The sequence below is a fragment of the Amphiprion ocellaris genome, chromosome 9 (assembly GCF_022539595.1).
Source record: "Amphiprion ocellaris isolate individual 3 ecotype Okinawa chromosome 9, ASM2253959v1, whole genome shotgun sequence".
Lineage (NCBI taxonomy): Eukaryota > Metazoa > Chordata > Actinopteri > Pomacentridae > Amphiprion > Amphiprion ocellaris.
The window spans coordinates 29,514,286-29,540,474 of NC_072774.1; the positions used below are offsets into that span (position 1 = coordinate 29,514,286).

At 42.5% G+C, this 26,189-nt stretch overlaps 1 protein-coding gene across 1 annotated transcript in view; it reads right to left on the reverse strand.

Annotated features, from left to right (window-relative positions):
* The window catches only part of rspo2 (R-spondin 2), a 58,470-nt gene extending 33,297 nt beyond the window's left edge, over positions 1-25,173 (reverse strand). The window contains exons 1-3 of the mRNA XM_023264700.3: positions 24,661-25,173; positions 24,073-24,389; positions 579-767 (exon numbers count right to left, since the gene is read on the reverse strand). Coding sequence (XP_023120468.1) covers positions 579-767; positions 24,073-24,295 — 412 coding nt within the window. The 5' untranslated portion in view covers positions 24,296-24,389; positions 24,661-25,173. The remainder of the gene's footprint in view (positions 1-578; positions 768-24,072; positions 24,390-24,660) is intronic.
* Positions 25,174-26,189: the final 1,016 nt, after the last annotated feature.

Sequence of the window (26,189 nt, forward strand, 5' to 3'; positions counted from 1 at the left end):
AATACTTTGACAGCCTGGAACCTACACTGTCTAGTGAAAGTCTCAATCCACAAGCCACTGCACACATTTGACAAAGCAAGTCAGTTTCGTTCCCCAATTCTAATACATATAATCAACTTTGTAGGAGATCTTTAATGGCATCTCAAGAGGGGAGTTTTTTTTCCAAGTGATGCTAGAGTAGGTTTGGCTGAATTGTCACTGCATCTTGGTTCTATTTGCACCTGAATTTCATGCCTTCAGACATCCTCATAGCTACAGGATGTTTGGTAATGCAGGTGAAAAGGGAGTTTTTTTGACAAATCAGAAACGGCACTCATCCTCGTCGGAGTTCACTGTTAAATCTCGAGGGAGACACCGCTAAGACGAGGCTTCACTACTTACATCCACCTGTGTGAACAGATGAGCCGTTCAAATAGCAAGGCATGTGTGTCTCCTCTGAATAACTGACAATAAATCATGTGCTGTGGGAAAATGGGAAGCGGAGGGGGTTGTGAATGCATGGCTGGTGAAAACGGGGTGGTGGGGGAGCTTGAGGGTAAAGGTGCAGTGTGAGGAAGGCTGGGTAAAGAGGATCTTACTGGAGCACATGTTGAGTTCGGGGCTGCGCATGCCGTAGTATCCGGCTGGACAGTCGTGAAGACACTCGCCGTACTGCCTCATCCTCTCCCTCCGCAGAAACAGGAAGAGTTTGGGCTGGCAGTTTACACAGCCGTTATCCCTGGAGCACACCGAGCAGCCTTTACAGATGGGGTACGCTCCATAGCTAGCTGCAGGACAAACACAGAGGAAAAAATCAGAAGATGGAATTCGATAGACAATGCATGAAAACGTCAGTCAAAAAGCATGTTCACTGGTCGAGCAGAATGTAAAATCTGTGCCCCACATGCACATTTTGCAACAACTTTCTGGAATTATCTATGCGAGAAGGCAGCCAGAGTTTGAATCTTCTCAGTCTTCCATCAGTTTCTGTCCCTGTGCAAGCCATGACATGACCACTGTCTGAGATGTTCATGGAAGCAATGAATAATCGTTAAAAAGGACGGGAGTTTCAATGCACCTTATTAATCATTGGAGTGGATAATTATTGTCAGTGCCTTCCTTCTGAAGGGAACACACAGCGAGTGTAGAATTTTTTTAATGTGAGGTTTGCGCTGCTGTAAGTTTTTGCTACAGCCACATTGGAACACGCATCGACCGTGGTGGTTCAGACAGCTATTTGTTCTGTACTAGCAAAAGAGAACCGAGATCCTTTAGATCCTCGTATCATTACTCATCAGCTAATGACCCTGGATTTACCTGATGACAAGGACCAGGTGAACGTCAGGAAACCGACTCGACTGTGGGAGGGCTGACCGACAGAATACAACCCAAGTACAAGAATAAAACCAAAACAACCATAATAGGTATATCAGCAGGATATTCTTTAATTCGGAGTAAATGTGTCCAATTCAACAATTTGTCATTCATGCAAGCTATGGTTTCCCTCTCAACGTTCAAATGCTGATTGGATATGAATGTGAATATTGCATTAATTCTGGTCAAAGCTGGCCTCCTAAACGATTGTGTTGAGACAGTCGATGAAAGCCCCTAAAACCGCTGTGGCTCTGGTCTCGGCTCGAGTTGCCTGCAGAAGACAAAGGAGCCAGTAAAAAGACAGTCCATTCCACAATAAGTGACTTTCAATGTAAACTCCTTAGCATCCCGTTTACAGGAAAATGTCCTTGGGCAAATCCAAACGAGAGACACTTCAGTTGATCTTAGCCAAGTCTTAAATATCACAAGCAGGGACCGGGTAACAGTGCCGCTCGTACTGAGCGACCTACCACAACGCTTAATAAACACTGTACAGCAAGCTGGACAAAGCCTGAGAGACAGAGCAGAGCAGGCCTGCGTTACTGGCCATAGATCCGCATATTAGATTTCTCTGAACAGATTCACCCAGATGAAAGTGAGCGCTAAGCGGGCCCAGTGCAAGCATCAGTTTGTAATCATGTGAAAATCAGTCAGCGCATGTCGGTGGCTGCCTTGGACTCATCTTTTTTCATTTCTTTTGTTGGAGAGCTGGGAGACAGTTTTCTAAGAGGTATGCTAGCTTTGCCAAACTGCACTCATTCTCCCGAAGCCGGGGTGGATGGAAGTAAGATTAAGTGCTAATCAGAATGTGTCTGTGCTGGTCTTTAGGGATGAGGTTTAGAGCGACACCCCATCGATCACAGCAACGCAAGGATGTGCGCTCCAAGTCTATTCATCACGCAGACTGGTGATGGTTCATGTCCAGTCGGCACTCGCTCGGTACGACATGAAGGAGAAATGAAAACCCCAAACTATAACTTGTTCTTGGCTTCTCCAATCCTCAGATGGAAAATTGTGTCTTATGTTCAACTGTCAATCCAGTGTCTAAGATATTATTTCTTATTTCATTTGTGCCAGTGCATGTTTTCTCTCATTTCAGTCCAGCTTCCTCAGAGTCATTTGGTTCTACTTGGTGGACACAGGTGCGGCTTAACTGGCATCCAGTACAATGATTTGTTTCTGACTTTCTGATATAGTTTTTAAATCTTTTCCCTTCAGAAATTGATAAAATGATGTGCAGGCATGACTAGGTGACAAAATAGTACAAATTTTTAAAACTTACATTAAAGCAGACTGAAACATACTATATGTCACATTCATTTTAAAACAGAGTTGTTGCAGCTGTATTAAAACTGTTCCTTTTTCCCATCAGGTAACACCACAACCACAATTTCTCACATATATCTCATATTTCATTCTGTCAATCCTCCTATTCTGTAAAACAAAACTGCAACATACGACCAAACCTCAATACTTCAACCATATATTTCTGTAGAATACACAGTCTGGATGTGTTTACAGCAAACTGACATTCACATTAACTTGGTCACATTTACTCCCGCCGTCCTCGCCAAACTTGAACGCAACACTGACAGAAGGGGAAAGCCAACTTGGCAAAAGCATAGACCTGTGAGGCTGGAAAGCTTATTTCTCCAGCCCATTTTGAGCGGACTCAACTCTGTAACTATTAACAGTGTGCTAACAATGTCATCCTGACAAGAAAGAAAGAAAAATACTATCTGGGCCTGTGGTCATCTTGGATCACTAGCTAGTCAATCAGCGGGGAAATTACAGCCACTGAAAAGGCCCTTCATGAGCCTGGCTCGAAGATCCTGACCAGTCTTTGTTGTCGAACATTTGTTTTGCCGGTTGCTAATTTCGCAATGCATGTTGATTGAAGATAACACAACCGCATGCATTCTGAAGGCAGTATATCCCACATCCTGGTGGGGAAAAAGAGGAGAAAGAGAAGCTGTACATGTTACTCTTTTGGTGCTGATCTTGGGAGATTAGCTTGTGTGTGTCTGTGGAAAGGTTTGGAGGTTCAGGCCACAGGTATGTCAGGAAAGAGGCCACAATTCACAGTGTCTGGAGCAGTGCTATCCAACTCACGTCCCACACTACTGGCATTATGTCGAGCGCACTTTACATCATTCTGTCGACTGCCAGCAGGTTTAAGCCATTCTTAAAGAAAATAGTCACTTTTGTGAATTCGATATTTTAGACTAGAGGGCGAGAAAATCAAAGGAAAATGAGTAGACGTGTCTACATTCATGAATAAAGATTAAGCTAATTTGGCAGGAAAATAACGCTGTATGTTCTGAGTTGGGGATGTGGTCTTTGTTTTGCATATTGTGTCTTCTTCCCATTCTTAAACAGCAGGTCCACTCAATTTCCAGTCTATCAAAATTCTGACCGTGTGTTTTGACACATGTTCAGCGGCCCTCTATGACTTATTTTCCCCTAACAAATCACGTCATGCCTTGATTCTACTGGTGCTTCTTCTGTCACACTGAAACCAAAGTGACCCAGACGTATAGAAAAGCCGCACAGAAAGTGGTCATTGTGAAATGACGGATCCTGGCTTTAACATATGTGTAATTTAAGACTGGAAAAAGGAATGCTCGCCATTAGAAGTGCCACTCCTTGCACACAATAAACTGATGTAGTTTATAGTTTCAACCACAGAGTCTGTATTACGTGAAACAAAACAAATCCGCAGTTCCCACTTCTGACAGCTAAGTGAAGATCCCTCTGAGCCTTAAGTATTGTATTTACAAAAGCCAGAGTCCATAGGAACATGACTGAAGAAGCCTCCACAAGGACTTTTTGACACAAAGCCTTAGTAAGTGCCTCAGTGTGTCATGTTAAAGGCCTGGTACAAAGCTGCTGCTCTTGTACAGGAACCACATGAAGGCCCCTTCACATATCCTCTTCTTCAGCCATCTACAATGTGTTGTGAAAGCTAAACTCAGTCAAAATGGACTAAAATGCATTTTGTTCATTTGCATTTACAAAGGCATATTTACATAATGCATATATTATAAAGACTAGTTTGGAATTCTGGAAAGGATGTTTTGTCTGTGTATAAATATGCTGCAGCAGCCATTTAGCTTAGCTTATGAACAGGGCCAAACGGCTAGCGTGCCACAGCACATAAAACTGAAAAACATCTTAATAAAATATAGAATATGTTAGCAAGTTTCAGAGGTTGTAGCAGGCATATTTTGTTACCTTCGGACAGAGCCACTCTAGCTGCTGTTGTTGTAGTTTTTACAACACAGGTGAAAGACTGGCATTAATCTTTTCACGTAACGTATTACAAGACAGAGAATATGTATAGTGTCCATAACAGTTTCTTTAAAACATAACCCAAGACCGATCACTTTTTTTGTCAATCATTGTCTTTGAAACTCCAGTGCACCTGACAAATTCAAAAATCAGAAATTAGACCATGAAATCAACATTACACAGTGAAAGGACCCTTGCCAGATATTCACTGATAAGCATCTGTGCTGGTCAGGTGAAGTTATCTTCTTTCAATCATGCGCAGCAGTCAGTCTCACAACAGGAGGAATGACGGCATGTTTGGATCGCAGCAGCTTTCATTCTGCAGCCGTAGGCTTGCTGGGAGTTTACTCTGAATGCAGTTCAAGAGCAATTAGGGCTGCAGTGAGATCAAGCAGAAACCCAAACTCCATCTCAGGTACGTTTTTATGAGTCTAAAGCAAGCGTGACAGACTGCGCCCAGGGCTGCCAAAACCCTCGGTATATACAAGGGGTTCCACCCACGGCCGACCAACTTCCTGCCTTCCACTCACCTACTGTTACCCATGAAATCATTCACATTGACCCATTCCAACTGTCTGCAACCTGAAACCCTAACAAGGCAAATTGCACATAATTTTTGTGTTTCTTTGAGAGCCCTGAACTTAACATTTAGAACAAGAAGACATTCTTACGTAGGGTTTCACTGATGTGGCTTATTTGGAGGCTGAGCTCGATAAAAGCAGTTTGGAACCGTAGCTGCTGAAAAATGATTCTTTGTAACCACATTCAGGCCTTTTATAGCTGACATGTTGCAAAGGTAAAAAAAAAAAAAAAAAAAGACAAAAAACACAGACTAACAATACAAACTGAACAGTTTTGATTTTTTGCAAGAAATCCTTACAGTTTCAGTTGCGACCCCTTATTTTTCAGGTTGTATGTACATGTCATTATCTCATGTAGGAGTTTTTGTGGTCTGCCATGTGTGAACAAAGGTTTTCAACAGAGTGGTTACATGCTTCTTTCTCACCTCTCAGCTGCTTGCTTCAATCATAGAGTTTAATGCCGAGCAGCTTCAGCGAACACAGATTTATTTTCTCTAAAACCAAGAAATCTTCAGTTTTTCTCAGTTATACTACTGTACAAAGAATAACCAAAGTGTGTGCAGTCTGTCAATTTGGGTTAAATTTCAGGCATAAAAAGCAAATTATTCACTTTAATATTTGGTGATATTAGGCACGGAGGTATACAGCAGGAACTCATTGGCTGGTTGTTTTGACATTAGAGCATAGCTTAGCCTGTCAAGTGTGATTTTAACCCAACACTGAGTAGACAATGATAGCATGGGATGGCTAAAGTTGTGTGTCCTGATTAACTGCTGAGGCGATCTGGAAACACTGCAGACTTGTGTCAATATCATAACGCAGCAGTGAATTCCAAATGCAGTAAACTGAAGACAGGAGCTTTTATTAAAATACAACTGTTTCTATTCTCACAGTTCTCCTCCATTTCTCCAAGGGCCCCTGCTATGTAAATCTAATAATACAGACTGCAAACGCAGCTATCCAGCAGGCACACTGTCCATTGTTTGGAAAAAAGGCACTTATAGTACAGTATATGAGAAAGTTTGGTATCATGGAGACAGATAAAATCATTCACGTTCTATATCATCCATAAATATGGTGAAGAGACAGCGATGGAAAACCTCAGAATATGGAGCAGCAGTTGGTCAGGAAGATTTGTGCTCTCATGTGGAAAGCATCGCATTCACCAACGGAATTATACACTTTTCCTCGTGGCACTGAGACAATTATTGTTTATTGTCCACCTCACTTGTTCCCCTTAAATGATGGTGTAAGCTTACCGCTCTTCCACTCAAGAGGGAAAAGAGAGAAAGGGCAGATACGGGACAGAGCAGCGCTGCAACTACCAGGTGGACTGAAAAAACAGCCACTTTCTGGATCTCTTCAAACCACCCAACTATCCAGGCTTTCGCTCCGTCGCTGTAGCACCGTCAGTCCTCACACCCAGAGTTCACCAGCCATTGTAACGTCTCAACATTGTTCAAGTTCGTTAAAAGCTGCTACATGGAAAATGACATCAAACCGCCTGCTTTCCAGGCCCGTGACTTTACTTGTCATGGATCTGGAAGTCGCACTTAGCTCAAAGATCGTGGAGAAAAAACAGAAGGTCAAAGAGAAGCAGGGGTACATCAGGCCTGTGCGCTGAAGGCACATTTCTGTTCCAATTTAGCAGAAAATATATTAGACTTGCCTCCGACTCCTTTCCAGATGGAAATAGTCAATTTAAGGATCTAGTTTTTTTTCCCCCCCAGTTTACTTTAACAGATCATACTGTAAGCACATGTTTATAATTTAGGACAGTCCTGCTGCTTATAATGATTTTGCAGCATGAGACTGAGCAAACACATTTGCTGTCAGCCATATTAGCTCAGTCAAAGTGTTCCGGTGACACAGATCCACCGGGCGAGGCGGGCAGTGCAGGGATTTGAACCCTCACTTGAAAGGGCGGTGGTTACTGCAGTGGTGAATGGGTAAAACAGGCAGCTATGGTTCAAACAGGCAACTGGAAAATGCAGCGCTTTTTAGTGCACAATAAAAACACAAAGTCGAGCTGATTTAATTTGGTGTGACTCAACAGGTTGAGCCACAGTCGCCGTGCAGGTGAGAAAACTCGACTTGACTCACTGAATGACCACAGAAGCCTCATACAAAGCAAATGTCATTAAAGGAATAGTTTGACATTTTAGGACATACACTCGTTTGCTTTTTATTGAGAGCCGAATGAGAAGGTTGAGATCACTCTCACATCTGTAGGTTAATATGTACAGGTGCACTAACATCATGGGTCTCCACTGGTTGCCTGGCAACTGCTTCCAGGCAAGACATAAGCTTCTAACCTGCTATAAAAAGGAAAACTAGCCATTTGTAAATTTTTGAACAGATTAAATAAGGTTAAATGAGGTGTAACGTGTTAAATAGGGCGCTTTATTGGTGCTTTACAGTTAGGCTCAGTGTTTCCAGCTAACTGGTTGCTGGCACATATTTGCCATACAGACATAAGAACAAAATAATCTTTTGACAGAATAAAAGTATGTCTAAAAACATCAAACAGTTCCTTTAAAGTCTCTTATGAAATAATTCTACCTGTAAAACTACTGTTCAGGTAAAGTGCTACGCTACTCTAGCGGTACAGCTGGATTGAAGACATAAAGTCTGATCTAATTATGTTTGTTAGGAAACAATTTTAACCCAAGTTTGCTAATATTAGTTAACATAGAATCATGGAACTAGCTGACCAAGTCAGGCTGTAGCAGCAAATGTGCATTTCATTGCCTATGAGTTTAACTTTTCATATGTAAGAAGTATAACTTCTACTCCCCAAATCTCACTTTCAATACACAATTTTGATGGCTAAAGTTGCCTCTGACTCTGATGTCTGCCATTTTATTAAAAACTTAAAAAATCCATTCTAGCAGCTTAACTAGAGAATATGAGCTAGACAGAAAATGTAACCTGTCCCTTGGGTTGATAGTCTTGTCTGTGCCACTGCAGCTGGTCAGATAGAGACATCGACACTGTTAAAGAGAAAATCTGGAAACACTCTCAGCACCTTTCACCCATCTGTCCGGCTGAACTCGGCAGGCCTCTCACCCCTGCACTCCTTCCAGGTCTATATAAAGATCCCAAGTTCATTCACTTCCTTATTAATATCTTTATGATGGATTATGCTTGAAGTCCCGTGTCCCGGGTCAAACCTCACATCTGGATTCCCTGATGCGAAAAAGACCTCGTAATTCCCATTTGGAAATTCAAAATAAAAGGCGACCTGGCTAACCTTAGCTCACAGTGTGTGCCACGGCGTTTTTAACACTTTCTGCCACACTGATGGACACCTAAACCTTTGATCCAGAACAGCCATGTGACTGCCATGGAAAGCTCCATGGTCATATAAGAAGGAAAAAAAAGGAGAATGACCTTGATGTGGTGGTCAAGTAACATCGTTGCCTCTTCATTGTGGGTTGCGGTCTCATAAAATCTTTTTACAGTTCAGCCAGACTTTGAAAACAACAGAATATCTGTCCGCAGTCAGTGTCACCATTATTTCAACAATGCAGTGAAACAATGCAAATCAGGTTCAATTTTTGCTCCAGTGAGGAAAAAAAGACTGTCGACACTAAAAATAGCTGTCAGGGATGCTGCATTTATGAGTCTGTTTTATTTTTAGTGGCGTATTTTATATATTTACAGCACAGCTTTAAAGTAGCTTCCACAAAAAGTAGCACTAATTGCGACACTTTGTCACAAAAATAATGCATGAAACATCCCAAAGAGAATGGGATTTTCTTCTGTGTGAGACAACACAAGTCTGTCTCTGCACCTACGACATGACTAGAACCAAAATATGTTCTTATTCCTCATTGTTTAAAGGAAAAATCAAAGTGGCAGTTCCTGCTGAGTGGCAAAGGTCATCACTCAGCATCTGCCTTTCATTCTCTTGATGATGGTGTATACCACAGTCGGTCTGCACAGGTGCAAAAGGACTTTATGACACTCAAGCGTGGAAGCAGAATGGCAGTGTATCGATGACTCAACAGGATGGACTTTATCGCTCTCTGGACAAACACTAGGAAACGAGCATGTGGTTTGTGTTTCTTGCCAGCTCTTCTTCATCTTCTTGTCCATCTTTATTCACTCTTTTAGGAGAAAAGGTTCATGTTATTGTGCAACGCTCTGGTAATTTCGACCGTTTCACAGCAGCTCACGACACTCCGTCAGTGCATGTCACAATGGCATGATCTAATATCTGCATCCAATAGAACTATGGCTAACAATCCCTTGGACTTTGCAGATTTTGTCTGCATGAAAAAAAACATAAATGTCTAAAGATGTGAGATGATGGAATGTGGACATTTGTAGGATTTCTAAAGATTGGACTCAGTGAAATATTGCTGTCTTTGTAAAATTCAGCCAAAAATACGCTGGCCTTTAGCCGTAAAAATATATGGAGTATAATAAATCATTTTATAGCTTTTATTCGTGAGAGTCCAGAGGTGATGCACGGCATATTTGAAAAGAATTAGTTCGGCTGTCCAGGAGGTGTCTGCAAAATACAGTCTGTTTTAGAATAAATTGAAATCATTGGATAAATCCAGGATTCCAGTGCGGCTAAAATGAACAAAACATGCAAGTGATGTACACTAACTGTCAAAAGTTTGGACACACCTTCTCATTCAATGGTTTTTATTTATTTCTATTATTTTCTACATAGTAGATTAACACTGAAGATTAACATTTTTTTGTTTACAACATAAATCCATTAGTATTCTTTCATAGTTTTGATATCTTCAGTATTAATCTACAATGTATAATATAATTAAATAAAAACCATTGAATGAGAAGTGTCCAAACTTAGGATTGGTAGTGTAGCTTGTGCTCAAAAACATAGAAAAGAACATGATGACATGCAGGTTGAACTTCTCTGGAAACCAAGAGAGACGAAGTGCCGACAAAACATCAAAATGTAAACACTACAAGGGGAACATTAAAACAGGAAAGTCAGGAAATTAGGAAAAGATTTCGACAGTAACCAAAAACAACTACAGATGAAGTGTGCAGTGCAAAGTAAGAAGTGAGCTCCAAATGAAGGGGAACCATTTGGAATTTTAATATTTCAATATTTACACTCGCTGAAATTCACTCAAGCTGTGAGAGAAATGTGTTTTCCCCTCAGAATAGAAGGAATAAAGGCTAAGAGGAAAAAGGTGGGTGGAGGAAAAAGGTGGAGTGGCTCCGATTAGCCCACATGTTGGTAATTTATCACACATAAACCTCACACCTAATTTTCACACCTGTAGCTCAACGAGCGGGGAGTCTAGTAATTCACTCTCACACACACACACACACACACACACACACAGACATGCTGCTGAGTGCGACTTGGCCGTGGGTTTTTGGTCGGGGAGGGAACCGAGGACATCACAGGCGAGGATCAGTGGAGGCGGCGGGCATGCTTGGCATATTTGCACCCCATGTAGCTGTGCTCCGTCTCCCACCCTCACCAGTGTTCACTCTCCCCTCCCCATTTGTCATCACCTTGACTAAACTCATCTCCACGTCCAGCTCACACATGTGAAAAACAAAAGAGCTGGATGTGGATTTTTCATATTTTCCAGAAAGCGCAACATATCTGGAGGTCCAGATGGGAGATACGCATCTTTAGCCGAGGTGTCACACAAACACAGGTTGTAAACTTCAGCAAAAAAGAAAAAAAAAGAAAGAAGAAACAGTGTTTTGTAACTTTTTCTTACTGATTGGCAACGGTGGGGAAAGAAAGTAAATCTTTCACTTCTTGATCTTGAAGAGAGATTGTTGTTATTTAGCTAGTTTGCAAAAGCTTGAATGTCCACGACATGCTGGAATAGTGTTGGGTGGATCAGTCCAAGCAACTTTCTTTGTTTTCCATTTACTGAGGGCGAACAGCAGATTTATTCACAACAAAACTGATGGCAAATGGACTGTGAGGAGACATTAAATCGCTACGTCGCTTTGGATAAAAGCGTCTGCCAAACAAAATCGTAGAATTGTAGAAGTTGTAATATTATGAAAAACAGCGATCCGCATTAGACCATCTGACTTTACCTTTGAGTTAAAGAAGAAAAAGCTGAATGGATCACTGAATTGGAAAAAGCGAAACATTTAAAATAAAATGTACTCAAGTATCAAAGCTCAAACTTTTCCTTTGACGAAAAATTTTAACTTTTTTGGAACAAGTAAACTCCATCCGCTAACAACTAGCAACTACGTCCACTGATAGAGTTTTTTAGCTGAGTAAGCTGACCTGTGACAATAAATATTACTTTATTTTTTCTGTCTTTAATATGTAAAATGTATGAGTATTTAAATACCTGAATGCCTTAATTACTAACCCAGTACTGGTGACAACAGTGGAAAAAGCCTCCAGAATACAAGCAAAGGGTTTGGATATGAGACGTTACCAACGCAAAGTGCTAAATTCATACGTACAAAAATAATTTTAAGGATCAAAAGTAAAAGTACGTACAATAAAAGCATTTAAAATAATAATGTGAGCTGCATTTTAATCTGTTAGCTGGTCATTATTTTCTACACTAATGTTGGTTTAATGTATTGTTAGGCATCATGTTAAATAAATTATTGAATTATTCTGTACATTAAGTTAAACTGTAAGAACTGTTAAGTGAATGTCATTGACATTTGCAGTATGCAGCGTTTCCTGATTTCTTAAGGGACCAAAAATTCTCCGACACACAGGAGGTGCTCGTTTGCTTGGAGTGCTACCTTTAAGCAAACTTTAATTTTACAGAACAGGTACGACTAGAAGTATTTTGCACTTAAAATGGAGACAAAACAATAAAAAAGGAAAAGAAAAACAAGAACTTGATACCGTTTTTTTTACAAGAAGTCAATTCTCTGACTCAAACTCATCTCGACGTGAACGTCTGCTGTGAAGTTCTACCTCATTAACCCTTTAACAAGATACAACCTCAGACCCCCTCCTCACCTGCTGAGGCCAACAAGGAGATCTGAGGTGATCGCTAGGGTCAAAAGTGGAGCACTCCACAGGGGACAGATGGCAAAGACCTGGTCTCACTTTCATTCGTGGTGCCTGACGCAAGAAAAAAAAACAGTCCACAACATCAAAGCGTTATTTTTCACCCAAAACACTGGGCTGGATCCAATATCGACATTCAGTCTTTCACAGGAAAATACCACAACTGTGCATGTTGTCTCACTTAACTGAAGTCTGCTTCCTACTGGAAAAATGGCCACATTATTATTTGATCATTTTGGCAGTTAAAGGGTTGAAACTTGCAACAGTACTGGTATTTTTTTTTTACTGAGAGTGCCAAAAGCCAAAATGCTGCTGTGTTGTCTTTAAATGTGACCATAAGCACAGTCGCAGACAAAAAGGCTAGAAAGAAAAGTTCATCTGAGGTATTTTGTGGGCCTGTGATATACAGTTTGTTTAGACATATCCACAGGCCTCCTACTGTAGCAGGTGCCTGGGTCACATCTGGCCTGGTGTTCTCACACCACCACAAAACTGCACCTGAACAACTGGCAGTGCCCGCCATTCCTAACAGGAACCGGCTTGTGTTGGCTCTAAAAGGCCACACTCAGCCCTGAGGAGAATACATTTCTTCTCTACAGTGCCCTTGGAGAGAAACTTGGAATAAATGCTTTCATAAAGTATGAAGGATGAGTGTATTCCGCAGGCTAAAATGAGGCACATACATAAAGCAAAATGAACAATGACTGTAGTGCAAGGTTAATTTCCTCTCAGCAGAAGTACTGCATGTGCACCTCGGCATGGAAATATAATCTGTAGCCCCCAAGAAAACTCAAACAAAGGTGTTCGATGTTGCAATTAAAGGAAGAAGGGACTTACATCCAAAATCCCTGGGTGGCATGCAAGTTGTCACGCATGTTATTACATGTAGGCATCAGAGTCAGATGCAAGGAGCTGTACCTACACGCCACAGTGTTTACTGCTACAAACAAGCAGCAAATCGGGGTGTCATGTATGAATGTTCCAAGGTGCTGGATGTGCCAATAACTCAACAGCAGGAGTTGTCTCCTCTTGTCTAAACATTCCAAAATTCTCCAAAATTAACTCCAACCTTTGAGGTAAAAAGAGCTCTTTTTAGGAATACACTGCTCCGTTTGCTCATATGCATATGCATGTGGTACTGATGCTAACCAGCCCCATACTGTCCATTACACTTCAGTGGTGTTCATTACCGCACCAAGGCAGTACCATCTCTAAAGCCATTAGCTAGTAAACATATAAACTACATGTGACCCCTGTCTACAGATACCTATTAGTTATGACTCCTGCTGGTGACAGCTGTTTACACAGCTAAGGCCGCTGCTCCTGAGACCTGGCCCTAGTCCAAATAAAATAATATCCAGTTAAGGAGAAGTCAGCCAAGATGTAACACAAGTGCATAACTAGAGGAGAAAAAAGAGTGAAGGAATCTGAAAAATGTTAATGGACTTCTTTTTGTTTTAAAGCTTTATATTTTTCTGTCTAGTATTTGTCTCTACCGCAGTCTTCTTTCACTGTCTGGATCCTAAAACAAGATCAGTGAGAAATTGTGATGGAGAAGGAAACACCACCACAATTGATGAGTTCTTTGACGAAACGCAACATAAAAATGTGCTGCGTTCAAATCATAACACTTCTTACAAATTTCTCCCACAATTAGGCTTTCGCTCTGTCTTTTAGCAGCATGTGTGTGGTGTGTGTGTTTCTATCCCCATCCTGCATTGCATTCAAGCAAACAACATACATGGGAGTTGCTCAGTGCAGACAACAAGACAACAAATAAAAAGGCCACAGCCACAATACAGTACACAGAATTACAGTCAGCAGGACAGGGCCTGTTCTGGTGGAAGATTTTCTTGGTTTTACAGAATAAATTACATCTCACTCCAACCAATCACATCTGACTTTGATCATATAATGTTAGCTTGGTCGTAGTCAAAAACACAATGCTCCAAAATGTTACATACTATGTTGTTCGGTTGGGTTCTGGTGACTGAAAGCCCTTAACTGCATAGTTTGCAGATTTAGCAGTTCATTCAGTGAATGCAATACTTCTTGTGGAAGCATCTGCATATGTTACTTTTTTCAGGCCTTTCCTTCCATTTGTAAATGTATTTCACCTCTGCAACCAAACTGTAACAACCATGCAAACAAACTGTAAACTGCATTTGACAAGAAGTTGGATCCACCCAAAGGAGAAAAAAAGAGTGGATTGTGTGAAGCATCTGCAAGGATGTCATTCAGTTTGGGTGTACTCAGACTGTATAATATCCAAGTCTCTTTGGATGGATTTGAAGACCCTCATAATATTACAGCTGCTCTAAACAATATTTTTAGATCATCAACGGATCATTTAATGATGCATAATGTGAAAAGGTGCTGCTTTTATTGTCGTATTCATTGAGAATCACTTGAATTTGCAGTTCTTCTCAGCTTTATTGGGCTTTTTTTTAGCATCTCTTGGGCTCATTGTTTTGTATTTACGGCCTGCAGCTTCACTTTGATGGTTCAGTCTTCACAATTATCAGATGAGCATAGTGGAGCGTTAGCATTAGCAGCTAAAGTACCACATATTTACCTCCTGCAGTGGTTGGACTCCAAAAACCACAGCCAAAAGGAGATTAAAAATTAGTCTTACATTTGCCACGTGGCCAGAAACAGCCCCAAATGATTGCTAATGCTACTTTGCATCGAGTGCTTGTTTAAATTAGCAAATATTTGGTAGCAAGTTCCTCATACCAGCTTTCATAGCTGATAGCATGTTGTTATTACAGCTCGTTGTGCTGCCCCCAAGTGGCAAAACAAAAATCCATTTTGATAAAATAAACATGGTTAACATAAAGCCTTGCTACCTGGGAGGTTCGGGGAGAGTTTCAGGCTTTTTCTGACCGGCAGCCAGCTAACTGTGGTTAGTAAGGTAAAGCTATTAGGGAGTCACATCAGCAACTTAACAGAAAAGAAAAGAGAAAGAGCAGAAGTACTAAACATCCTACTATGCGCCACAGTACAAGTTCATAAAACAGTCAACATCTGCCTTCTTTTTAAAAGCCCAAGGACAGAGCTAAAATCCTTACAATTTAAAAACTAGGATGCTAGCCAGTTAGAAAGGAGTTGCTTAAAGACACACAGAAGTGCTCTGTTATCTCAGAGGTAATCATACAACTGAACAAAATGAATAATGGGTATTGGGGTGTGAGACCGAATAACTCTGATAAGACAAAAACATACACTATGCTGCCTCAAGGCAAAATGTTCTGTACTGTAGCTTCCATTGCAAAATCAATCTACAATCTTATTGCTTTGCTCTGATAATAGACAGATTCATGTCTCATTCAATCGCTCAGTGCATCCTCCCTTCCCAGCACTTTCCTCCTCTTTGCTCCTTCTATTCTGACCACATAAATCTACAGGGGATGACCCTCTAAGACCTCTTTAAATCTGACATGCACGCTATGTTGCCCTCACTGTATTTCCCCCCCTTCGCTCTCTGGCTTCCCCTCCCTCCACAGAGGGAGTCAGAGAGACAATGAGCTAAGCATCAAGGCCCAGTAATGACTCCCAGCCTTGTTCCTGATTAAAAACACACCGGGTGCTTCTGCACTCCGCAGGCAGCCATGAGGCCTTTCCCTCCTCACACCACAAGGCCTGAGAGCTTTAGGAGATAGAAGCACAGGCCAGTGTCAACACAGCTCCACGGCCAAGAGAACAAGACCAAAAACAACCCCAGTGTAAGGCTTACATGTGGCATCCAAAGCTCTTGTTCCAACTAGTCCAGGGCTAATTCCACAGGCAAGTCTTCATTTAGACTAAGGGTGCCCAATTACCAACATTAACCCCAACCAAAGCCAAAACCATAACAAAGTCATGACAGAAGCTGCCTACAGTCCTTGGCAAAGATTCATCAAGGGTGAAGCTAAACTATACTGTCACATGTTTGCATGTATTTTAAAGTCCCTCTCTGGTTGTTGATTTAACTCCTGAAAAATGCATCAAAGTCAAACATGGAGATGCTTTTTTCCATTAAATTAATCCCTTCCTACCTTAAAATGGCCTCTAGAATGCAGGGATGTACACAGTCCCTGTTTCTCCCCCTATCTAGACTTCTCCAATCAAGCACACCAGCTCATTCACGACTGCGCTCAGACACTGTAGAAGTACTCTATGCTACAAAATAGCAAGTACTAGAGTAATTCAGCCCTACAAGTCAGAGCTGGAACTCGATTCTGAAGAACAATGATGTGGGAGGTTGTGCCCCACATGAAAAAAGAATTGGTTCCTTAAGTTTGATACATATGAAACCCTGAAGGTCGGATTTATTTAAGACTGTCATTGATACACTGCAGTTGAATGCTTTTTGACTCAACACTATATGGTCATGTTAACAAGGTAAAAAAAAAAGAGTTGAATTTCACTGGAGAAATTCAAAATGAGTTATGTTTATCTTTCATACATTATGATCATACTGACAAACGGCTTACAGCAACATAGTGAGAGAAACATTATTTTATAAAGTATTTCTAGATGTGCCATGAATCAAGGGAACTTTAGTAAGTGCAGAGAAATTGTACTGAGGTTTACTTAAGGTCTTAAAATGTTATTAACTGTGCTTAAGCAAATTCCACAGATGAGCACAGGCCATCCCACAGTGAGCAGGCGACAGTGGGGGCTGCAGCACCTTTACCTTCACCTCTCCATGTCCATGCTCGGGCCACCAAATTACAGGCGAGCTCCACAGAGAGACGCATTATTGCATCTGACCAGCTCACTTCCTCTCCATACCAAAGGCATTGCATGCTGAGCTGTATTTTGATGTGGCGTGTAAGCATAATTAGAGGTCCCATAAAAGCATGGAGAGGGGGAAAAAAACAGTCTTGTCCATCTGTCGAGCGTTAAGGGGTGGGCACGGGGGTAGCGATCACAGCCCCATGCCTCCCTCTTGTTAGAGCCATTCGAACAGGCTCGGATGCAAACAGCCCTTAGCGCCAAACCAGAGTCAGTGTGTGTGCGTTTGTTTCTGCACACGTTGGTGTATTTTCTCAAGGGGGCCTCCTTGAGTTTCAGGTTTCCAGGCTTCGCAGATCGATGCAAAGTAGGTACTAGTCAACACGCACACACAGGAACACACTGACATGGCAAACAAGAGCAGATACAGAGTGTGGCCATTTCTAGAAACGCTAGAAATTGAGCATCCGTCCAGGGGTTCATGGGTCGCTAGATCCATACAGCTCCTCTACACATCCAGGGGAGGTGGGAAATCAAATTGTCAGCCTGTCAAATGGATCACCTACCATGCTGCATCCTAAAAAAGTCATTGCTATTTTGAATTATTGCTACTCTGCTAAGGAACAGTGGAGGTATGTGACGATCGGCATATGTTTGTCCGTCTGTTTGTTTGCTGTTAACAACATTACTCAAAAATGGACAAACGGATTTCGATGAAATTTTCATCGAAGGTCAGAAATGACACAAGGACCAACTGATTAGATTTTGGCAGTGATGCGGCTTATAGTCTGGATCCATGGATTTGTTGAACATTTCTGTATCATTGCCAGATAGCAGCACAGCATCATTGTAACTATGACAACAAGTGAACACTACGTCAGCTGCCTGCTGATGATCACATGATTGTGATCCTACTACAAATCGGCTGCTGGAAACTTATCGGGACTTATCCATCGGAAATGATACAAGGAACAATTGATTAAATTGTGGGGGTGTTTCTGAGTCCCATTGATTTCCGCCATTCGGTATCTGCACATTATGCACACATGCATAACACACGCCTGTACTCAGCGCGACGCCATTTTTTATTAAAGATTTCATCCGTCAGAAATGATGCAAAGACTGAGCAGCTTTGGCAGAGTACTGCGCTCTCTGAGTCCTTTGCTTGTTGAAACATTTGACATGTAATGTGCTAATGTGTGAGTTTCATGCAGGGCAATGCTCCACTAAAGACTAACCAACAAAGGCCTCAGAAATGACTAAATAATATGACTCCCTTCCTTGGCTTAAATCCTATTGAGAACTTGTGGGCCCTTCTCAAACATGATATTTACAGTGTGGGAAAATGAATAAACTCACATAGCCAGATCTATCTCCACAGTGCTATGTTAATGCTAGAGAACAGTCTGACTACTCTCATTGTCATTCTGCTACAGGGAAAAGAAAGAACTCTTTGGCTCATTTCCATTACTTTGGACCAATTGCAGTTGTCTTCGGCAGCAGTAGGCACATGATGCGGTGATGGTGCTTCTACAAAACAGTGTTGGGGAAACTTTTTTGGTTGAAGATTTCCACACAGGAAGGCTCATTAAAATGACTAATTCGTCAAATTAACTGAGCAGGCCTGCCTTATTGCACGAGCCAGATTTTTTGCAAAACTTGCCGTGTTCAATGTGTAGAGTGCTAATTAGGAGGTTGTTGTTGTTGGTTCCTGTAGAAAATGGGATTTTGAAAACAGTAGCATGAAATGTGGTGGAAATGGCAGAATTATCCCCACAGTCTACATCCGGTGAGTCAGACTGACTGCCTAATAATTCTGCACTATTACACCCCTGAGAGAGACAAAACTCCTGTTTCCTTTGTTAAATATTCAGGTTTGAGATTCAATAACATTTTGGATGGACTGAGAGCATTGTGTTTGTTTTACAATAAAATAAATCCTTAAGAAAACCATTTGCCTATTAATTGTGCGCGGGGTATATTGTGTTCACGTCATTACCTCTAAACAGCTCTTCATTGAATACTTTTAGAGGTGTGTATTAGTAATGTAAGAGGTAAGCAGTCTGGAAGTGCATTTCGGTGTAAGCCTGAGGGGCTACATCTCCGGCTCTGGGCAGCTCTCCTACCTGTGAAGCCCTTGAATGAGTCATTTTTTCAAAAAATGCTCCTTTTGTGTTGTTGTTTTATGTGTGGCACTTAGAAATGATTCCCAACATTAGAATCTTTATGGCCCAATAAACTTGAGAGAATCGGACCAAATTGGCTGGTCATATTTAGTAGCTTTATAAGGAAACGTATTAAGGTGTAATTGCTGCGGGGGAGTGCAGAACGGAGGGAATGGGCATAGGTGAGGGTTGCAAAATCGCCCTCACACTCTGGAGGGACACTGACGTTTTTGTGTGCCGCTCAGGAGTTTCCAATCAGCAGGAGGAAATATGGAGCGTATAATAAGATTTTATAATAAGTTCATTTTATTTCACATTTCCGAAAAAATGAACTTTTACAGTGTGGTAAAGTGTAGCCTAAAATAAAAACATCTGTTTGGCATTTAGCTTGGCCAGCACATGGGATCTGCTGATGACAATGACTGAGGGTGGAAGAGAAGATCCCCTCGTTTATTACCCCACTCAGTGAAAGAGGGAGAAGATCAAAGACCAAATCTGCGCACAATGAGTGTTTTCTCCCTCCACAATGATAGATGTGCGGAAGTATTACAAAAACTGTTTCGTGAGCGAAACGGTTATCTTGCAACGCTCAAGAAGTTGATAGAATATCTCTCCCACATCTGTCTCCTCCTACATAGAAAGTGGGGTTAAAAAAAAAAAACTGCCCAGCTGTTGCATTCATTAGGATTAATTGAATTTTTCAGTTTTGTCTGAAGGAAAACAATGAAAAAGTGAAACAGATTGTCCCACTTTGTCACATGGTGCCCCGAAAGAATCTCCCTCTGTGTCTTTCTTTCCAGAAGAAAAGTTCATGCCACTGCATGTTTTTTCCTCTTGCTGGGGTTTTTTCGTCAGTGTAGCATGGCGCGACGCACTGAGGAGCCTTTCACCGGCTTCACCTGATACCGCTGTGACTCGGAGCAGGAGCTGCACTACAGGCCAGGATCGACATGCAGGTCAAACAAGGAGCTAGTCTTTCCACAGAGTTCGGAGGCTGGGTCAGGCTAATGTGATTTATCAATACTGCGCATAAGCGAATCATTGTCCTTAATGGCCACGATAATCCCCGAGACAGACCACGATTGGTTGAGAAGTTCGGAGGGGTGAAGGTGAAGGGAGTGTGTGCGTTGTTGTGATGTCCTGACCATCGGGGACATGCACCTGCAGGGTGTCCACGTATCTCCCTGTACTCAGTTTCTCTCTCACACACACACTCGAGTGCACACATTCAGATTTACACTTATCGAAGCTTGGCTGATGGGGCCTGGGAGAGAAAAGACAGAGCTCTTGTTCCTTGACGCCGGAGCTCGGGCTCAGGTCAAGACTCAGCTCGCTGTAATCCCTCTCAGGTGATGCTGTTCACATTCAGCCGTTTCCAGCTGATCTGCTTAAATATGCCTTCCTCATCCCCCTAAAAAGCCCCCTCCTCTCCTCAAGCAGCACAACCTCCGAGGACAGTGAGAGGGAGGGAGGGAGGGAGGGAGGGAGGGAGGGAGGGAGGGCGGCTGCAGTTCCAGTCAAGATCAGATCAGATGGCCTTTCAGCATTTCCGTAAGGGGACAATCTGGTGCTCATTGCAACACAATAAACACACTTTTTGTGAGCAGCATGGAATGAGAAGAAAGAGTCGGGACGCAGGTTTAGCATCACCTGGATCAGAGTGGCATCATGTGAGAAGGTCTTGTTCACAGACGTACCATCCACAGGGCTTTTTTCCACTTTTTCCAAAGGCAAGAGTGGCAAGACTGGTTTAAAAGCAGCTTCTTGGAGCGTTCTCTCTCATCCCCCTTAGGCACTTAATCAACGTATTATATTGCCCTGAAGTACAGCGTTCCAACATTAACACTTACACCCACAAACCTGGGACTCTGTGCGAGCTTTCAGCACACAGAGGCCTGACTTTCAGGGTTTAGAAAAAGAGAGCACTATCAGTATCTTGACTGCATCCAAACATGATATACTTTTTAAATCTACACAGCAAAAAATATTAGATTTTAAAAGAATTTCTTGTCAAATTAAAACCATAGAGTCAGTTTAGAAAAGTCAAATACCTGTGGGTATCAAGTTTTTGCATGCTCTTTACATAATTCTTTGTTAAAAGAAGAGCATATGTAGCCATAAATACTATTTTCTGTGGAGTTTTGGCTTCAAAATCACAACCACACACACCCTTGTTGCTGACTGTCACCATTACTATAAAATGTCATGCATCTCTGACTTCACTCCACCCGCCCTGCCATCGTGCACTGGTTTCATCTAATCACTTTTGTCCTTCAAAAACGTGGGAATGCAGTTGAGTAACAGATTACACAGCTAAATATGATCTGAAACATGCTGCGGCCTGCTGGGAATTCAAATTTGGGATTTCAGGGGAGATGTGGAAGGGTTAACAGTATCACATGTCAAGTTTTCACCACTTTCGACTGCTATTACCTATTCATTACCTATTTAAACGGCTTAGGGCCCCACTGTGCATCTCGGTTCCTTCAGGCAGCACTCTCACTCCAGCCTGATTTTATGTAGTCAGCAGGTGGCATCATTAGCCAGAGAATAAAAATGAAAAGTAATACCCATGTGTCTAGCTATGATATCATAGCAGGGCTCATTGGCATCGTTTTCCTGTTTCTAGTGGGCAGGATAGGGGGTAAGGAGGTGTAAATTTAATATGTTTTGTCATCTGTTTTACATTTTAAAAAAGTGTATACGTACGATTGCCACAGCCAAATGCAAAGCTGGGTTGTGCCATGCAGTGTGTGAGCAAGACAAGATCAGCCCAGAAACCACACACAGACCCCAATCTCCACTGTGCTGGAGTCTGCACGGTTGGATGGTTGTTTTACGCCTCGCCATCTCCTAATTATGATGGCATCTCCATCCTTTACACCTCACGCAGTCGTTCGGCCACACTGCATCACTGACGAAACTTGACTTTTCACACGTGATAAAATGAAAAAGACATTTCGTTAAATTATGCAGGATGTGTTTCGTTACGCATAAAAGCAGTCACGCCTGGGGAGCGGCGTGTGGCCAAATTGAGTTTCAATCGTGTCTGGGTCTCAACACTCCTGAACGGTTTGGATAGCTCCCCGTGCATGCCAGACAGGCTGTATATAAAGCTGTCACAGGAACCTTGAGGGCTAGAAAAATATTCAAGCATTTCTGGGTCTATTGGACAATGATCTCTTACACATGCTTCTTTCAATATAACCGTGATAAATAAAGGAAGGAAGCAAATACCGAAAACTTGGATGGCTGCCATTTGCTTGCTAGAATGGCACTCTTGGCCCAAAGTGCTGTTCCCCCCCACCACCACCTCCACCTCCACCTTCAAATGCCCAAACACACACGCGCATACACTTTCACCATTACTGTAAAGAAAAAAAAAAAAAGCAGTACATATTTGCATGGGATTAGTTTGACAAGTGTAACATCCGCTCTGAGAGCTGATGGTAACAATGTGTAGCTTTATAATGCTCAGCCTAAAGCAGTTCTTGAGGTCAAATGTGTAAGTTAACCCCTTGATCTCACCCCTACTGGTTAAACCACCACCACCCCCACCCGCCTCTTCCTTCTCTCTGGCTCAAACACAAACAGACACACAGATTAAGAGACAAAAAAGACAAATGTGCAGACCGGATTTGCTGCTTGACCATCCAATATAACCCTGCGGCTTTGAACAGTTCTCTAATAATAAAACATTGATCCCATTAATAAAATGGCATCATTCTATCCCCTGCTTGCTATCTAAGATCACACAGTGCACAGAGAAAGAAACACACAGAGGGAGCTGAAAAACGTGTGTGTGCCAGTACCCCGCAGTGATTGCCTGATTATTTGCAGATGGGCAGTGGAGGGCTTGCAGAGTGTGGAGGTTCCCCCTGGCACGCAGTGCATATGATTAAATCTGTGATTGCCTTACAATTTACAAGACCCCCTCTCTCTCTTGACTTGAAATCAGTGTTTTCTACTGTACTACTTCTCGGTGCGGTACGTTAGCGCGGCACGATCCATGTGCGCAAATCTGACCAAATCTCTTCTCATGGTCACCAGTGAGGATCTTGGCGATGTGTTATGTCACAGGTCTGAGGAGGGCTCCGCGGGGGCCACTTTCCTAATCCGACTGTCTCCTCATTCATTCAGAGAATAGAGTAGTATTTACAAAGGGGGATGATCCCCTCCTCAACCCCTGCGCCTCCGCTGAGCGATTGTTATGCGGGTTTCCTACCAACTGTTCAAAGTGGTTATGAGATCAATTAAAACCAGCTTAGGGGGCTGGAGTGGAGATGTGCAATTCATAAGTCTAGGGATGGGAATTCCGTATCTATTCATTAAATAACTCCCCCTTGCCTCCTATAAGAAACCGTTCTCTATAGACCTACTCGCACCAGCAGTTTTTTTTTTTTTTCAGTTTCACATCTAAATAATATAGGGTGTCTATTGTTGGGGCCATAACACCGGGAAGTGGCGTTAATAGCCCGTCTGACAGCGTGCTTTAAATGCGATTAGCCAATTACCTGACGCAACATCTTTCAATACTAATTTTGGATGGACACGCTCGGCCAATTTTTGCGCACATTTTACGCACTGCATACCGGCTCGGAAATCGTTATATAATGTGGAAAATCTTCTTTCAAGAGGTTAATAAGATATATCGGATGCTGAGAGACTGATTTGTAGATTAGATAACATTTTTTTCTTTCTGCAATGTTCTTGGTCTCTGTGTGGAATCGAGAGTTCTCACCTGCGAGGTTCAAATAAGATCCACATTGTGCCAGCATTGTGCGCACTGTGCTCTCACTTACAGATAATGTACATATACAAGAAGGAGGGAGTTTGACAGAATGTGTGAGCCACCTTGTTTAAGATTGACACACGCGCAAACTCTTTAACAATCTGTTAAAGTCACTGCCTGAATGCTGCTCTAAGACCTGTGGGATATATAACCCCGCGTTACCTCTTTTGTTTCTCCTCCAGCGGTGCGACGGCGCCTGACAGTTGCTGTACTCCATACAGTTCAATACGATCAGGGCAAAGGAGAAGAGTCGAAACTGCATCTGGACGGCGGTCTGTTGTTCGGAGTCCAGTAAAAACGGTGCCAGTTGGGCTTGGGATGAATTCTCTGACTTTGTAATGTCCTCCTCCAGTTTCTTTAGTCGATCCTCAAATGTGTCAAACATCAGACGAGATGCGACATGGTATCACGTCGCCGACTGGGATCATTTTATGGAGCGCGCTGATCCTCCAGTCACTAAAAGTGTCCGTTTTGGTGCGCTGCGGGGAGAATGACAAAGGAGGTTACTGTGATAAGAGTAACGAAATCAACACCTTCCTATACAAATGATGGCGTGGGGTTGATAGAAGAGGATTGAAAGAAAAAAAAATTTAATAGCTCTTCTATGTGTTAGTGTTGGAACAATCGCAGATACAAAGGCTACTGCTCAAACGCCCCCCTTTTCCAAAAATAAAAAAACTAAAATTGAGCGCAACCGTGCGTAATAGTCGCCAGTACGCTCCGTGAGGTTACGTGATGTTGTAACTATACCTTTCATAAAATTAAGTGTAATTCCGCTCCGGTCCACTTTTTTTAGGTTCCCTCTGTGTGCAAGCGCGGCGCGGCAACATGCAGCATCCCTCTCTGTGTGAGAAACTTGTGTCTCCAGAAGAGAACAGAGGTCCGAGGAGGAGGAAAAAAGGTGGCAGCGGTGAAGGGGAGGGGGGATTTCCTTTCCTCCTCTCAGTTAAAAAAAAAAAGGAGAGAAGCTTGGATTCCGTTTACCTGCGTTTCCTCACTCAAGCTTGTCCTGTCCTGTAAGGCAGCAGAAACAAACTCACATGTGTTGCTCGCTATGAAGCGGAAAATGAGAGCCGGTGAGTGAGTGAGTGAGTCTGCGTTTTGCGCGCTGCTGAGGTTGAGCTGCGACTGACTCCCAACTGGTCCTGATGCTTGCTGCCGTTTTGCTCATATAGCGCCGTGTCACTGTCACGTGTGGACGTTTCTAGTTTTGCGCTTCTTCGTATTTAAGATGACATTTCGCGTAGTCCCACCACCACCATCCCTCCACCCCGGCGCGCACTCACCCACACTGGCCGGTACGAGATCGCCTCTGGGTCCTAGTGAGCATAAAAAGGTGGAACATTATTCAGAAAGTTTATGTAATGTATCTCTTTTATTGAAGACATACGGAATGTGCAGCTTGTCATGTGGGGAACTGTGAGTTTTCTTTAAATTCGCGAGTTGGAATCCAAAATCTTTGGAAATTCTTAGCGTAGTGGCACCATTTCTTCCCTTATGCATGTCAAAAAGTTAGTTTCAACTGAAAGTTAAGCGACCTCTCTTAACCAGGGATTTTTTTTAATGAATTGCAAATTGCTACAACCTAGCGGTTTCTTCCACTAACTATAACCCTACTGAATAATTAGAGGTTCCTCCCTCCTCCAAAAAAAGCAATTATCTGTTAATGTGCGTAATGGCATGGGGTTCGTAAGTCAACCATCTTGTCACGCCTCTTTTATTGCCCCCTCCAAACTCCCTCCCCCTCTCCGAAATTAATGATAATCGCTGGAGAGGCTGTAATTGTGGAACATGAATAAATCATTCGATAATTTCTGGGCTTTTCCACTCGCTGTGACCTATGTGACCTCATCCAGGGAGACATCCGAGCTGGTCAGCGTCTCCTTCAGTCACAACCATCTTACCTTGCGAGGAGAGACACGGAGAGCTGGCACTGCTCCACTCCTCTGTGACATTCAAACTCTGGCTGCTCGTCAACTCTGCAGATGATTACGAATCAGGGATGAAACGTGACGGCAGAGGTTTGAAAGTTGGTGACGAGAGGAGGAAGGAGTCGGAGAGAAGCGGTGCGTAAATGTGCGTAAAAGTGGCGGACGTCTGTTTAGGGGCGTTTTCTGGTAATATTTTATCACCTTCTCATGGAGTGAGTTGTAAATGCTCTACCCCCTTTAGCCACTAGGTGTGGCACTTAATCTTTTATTTATTTCAGGAAATGATTTTCATGTGAGAGTTGTCCACGTCAGTGATTTTAAGTGTGAGGTGAAGATAGATAGATAGAT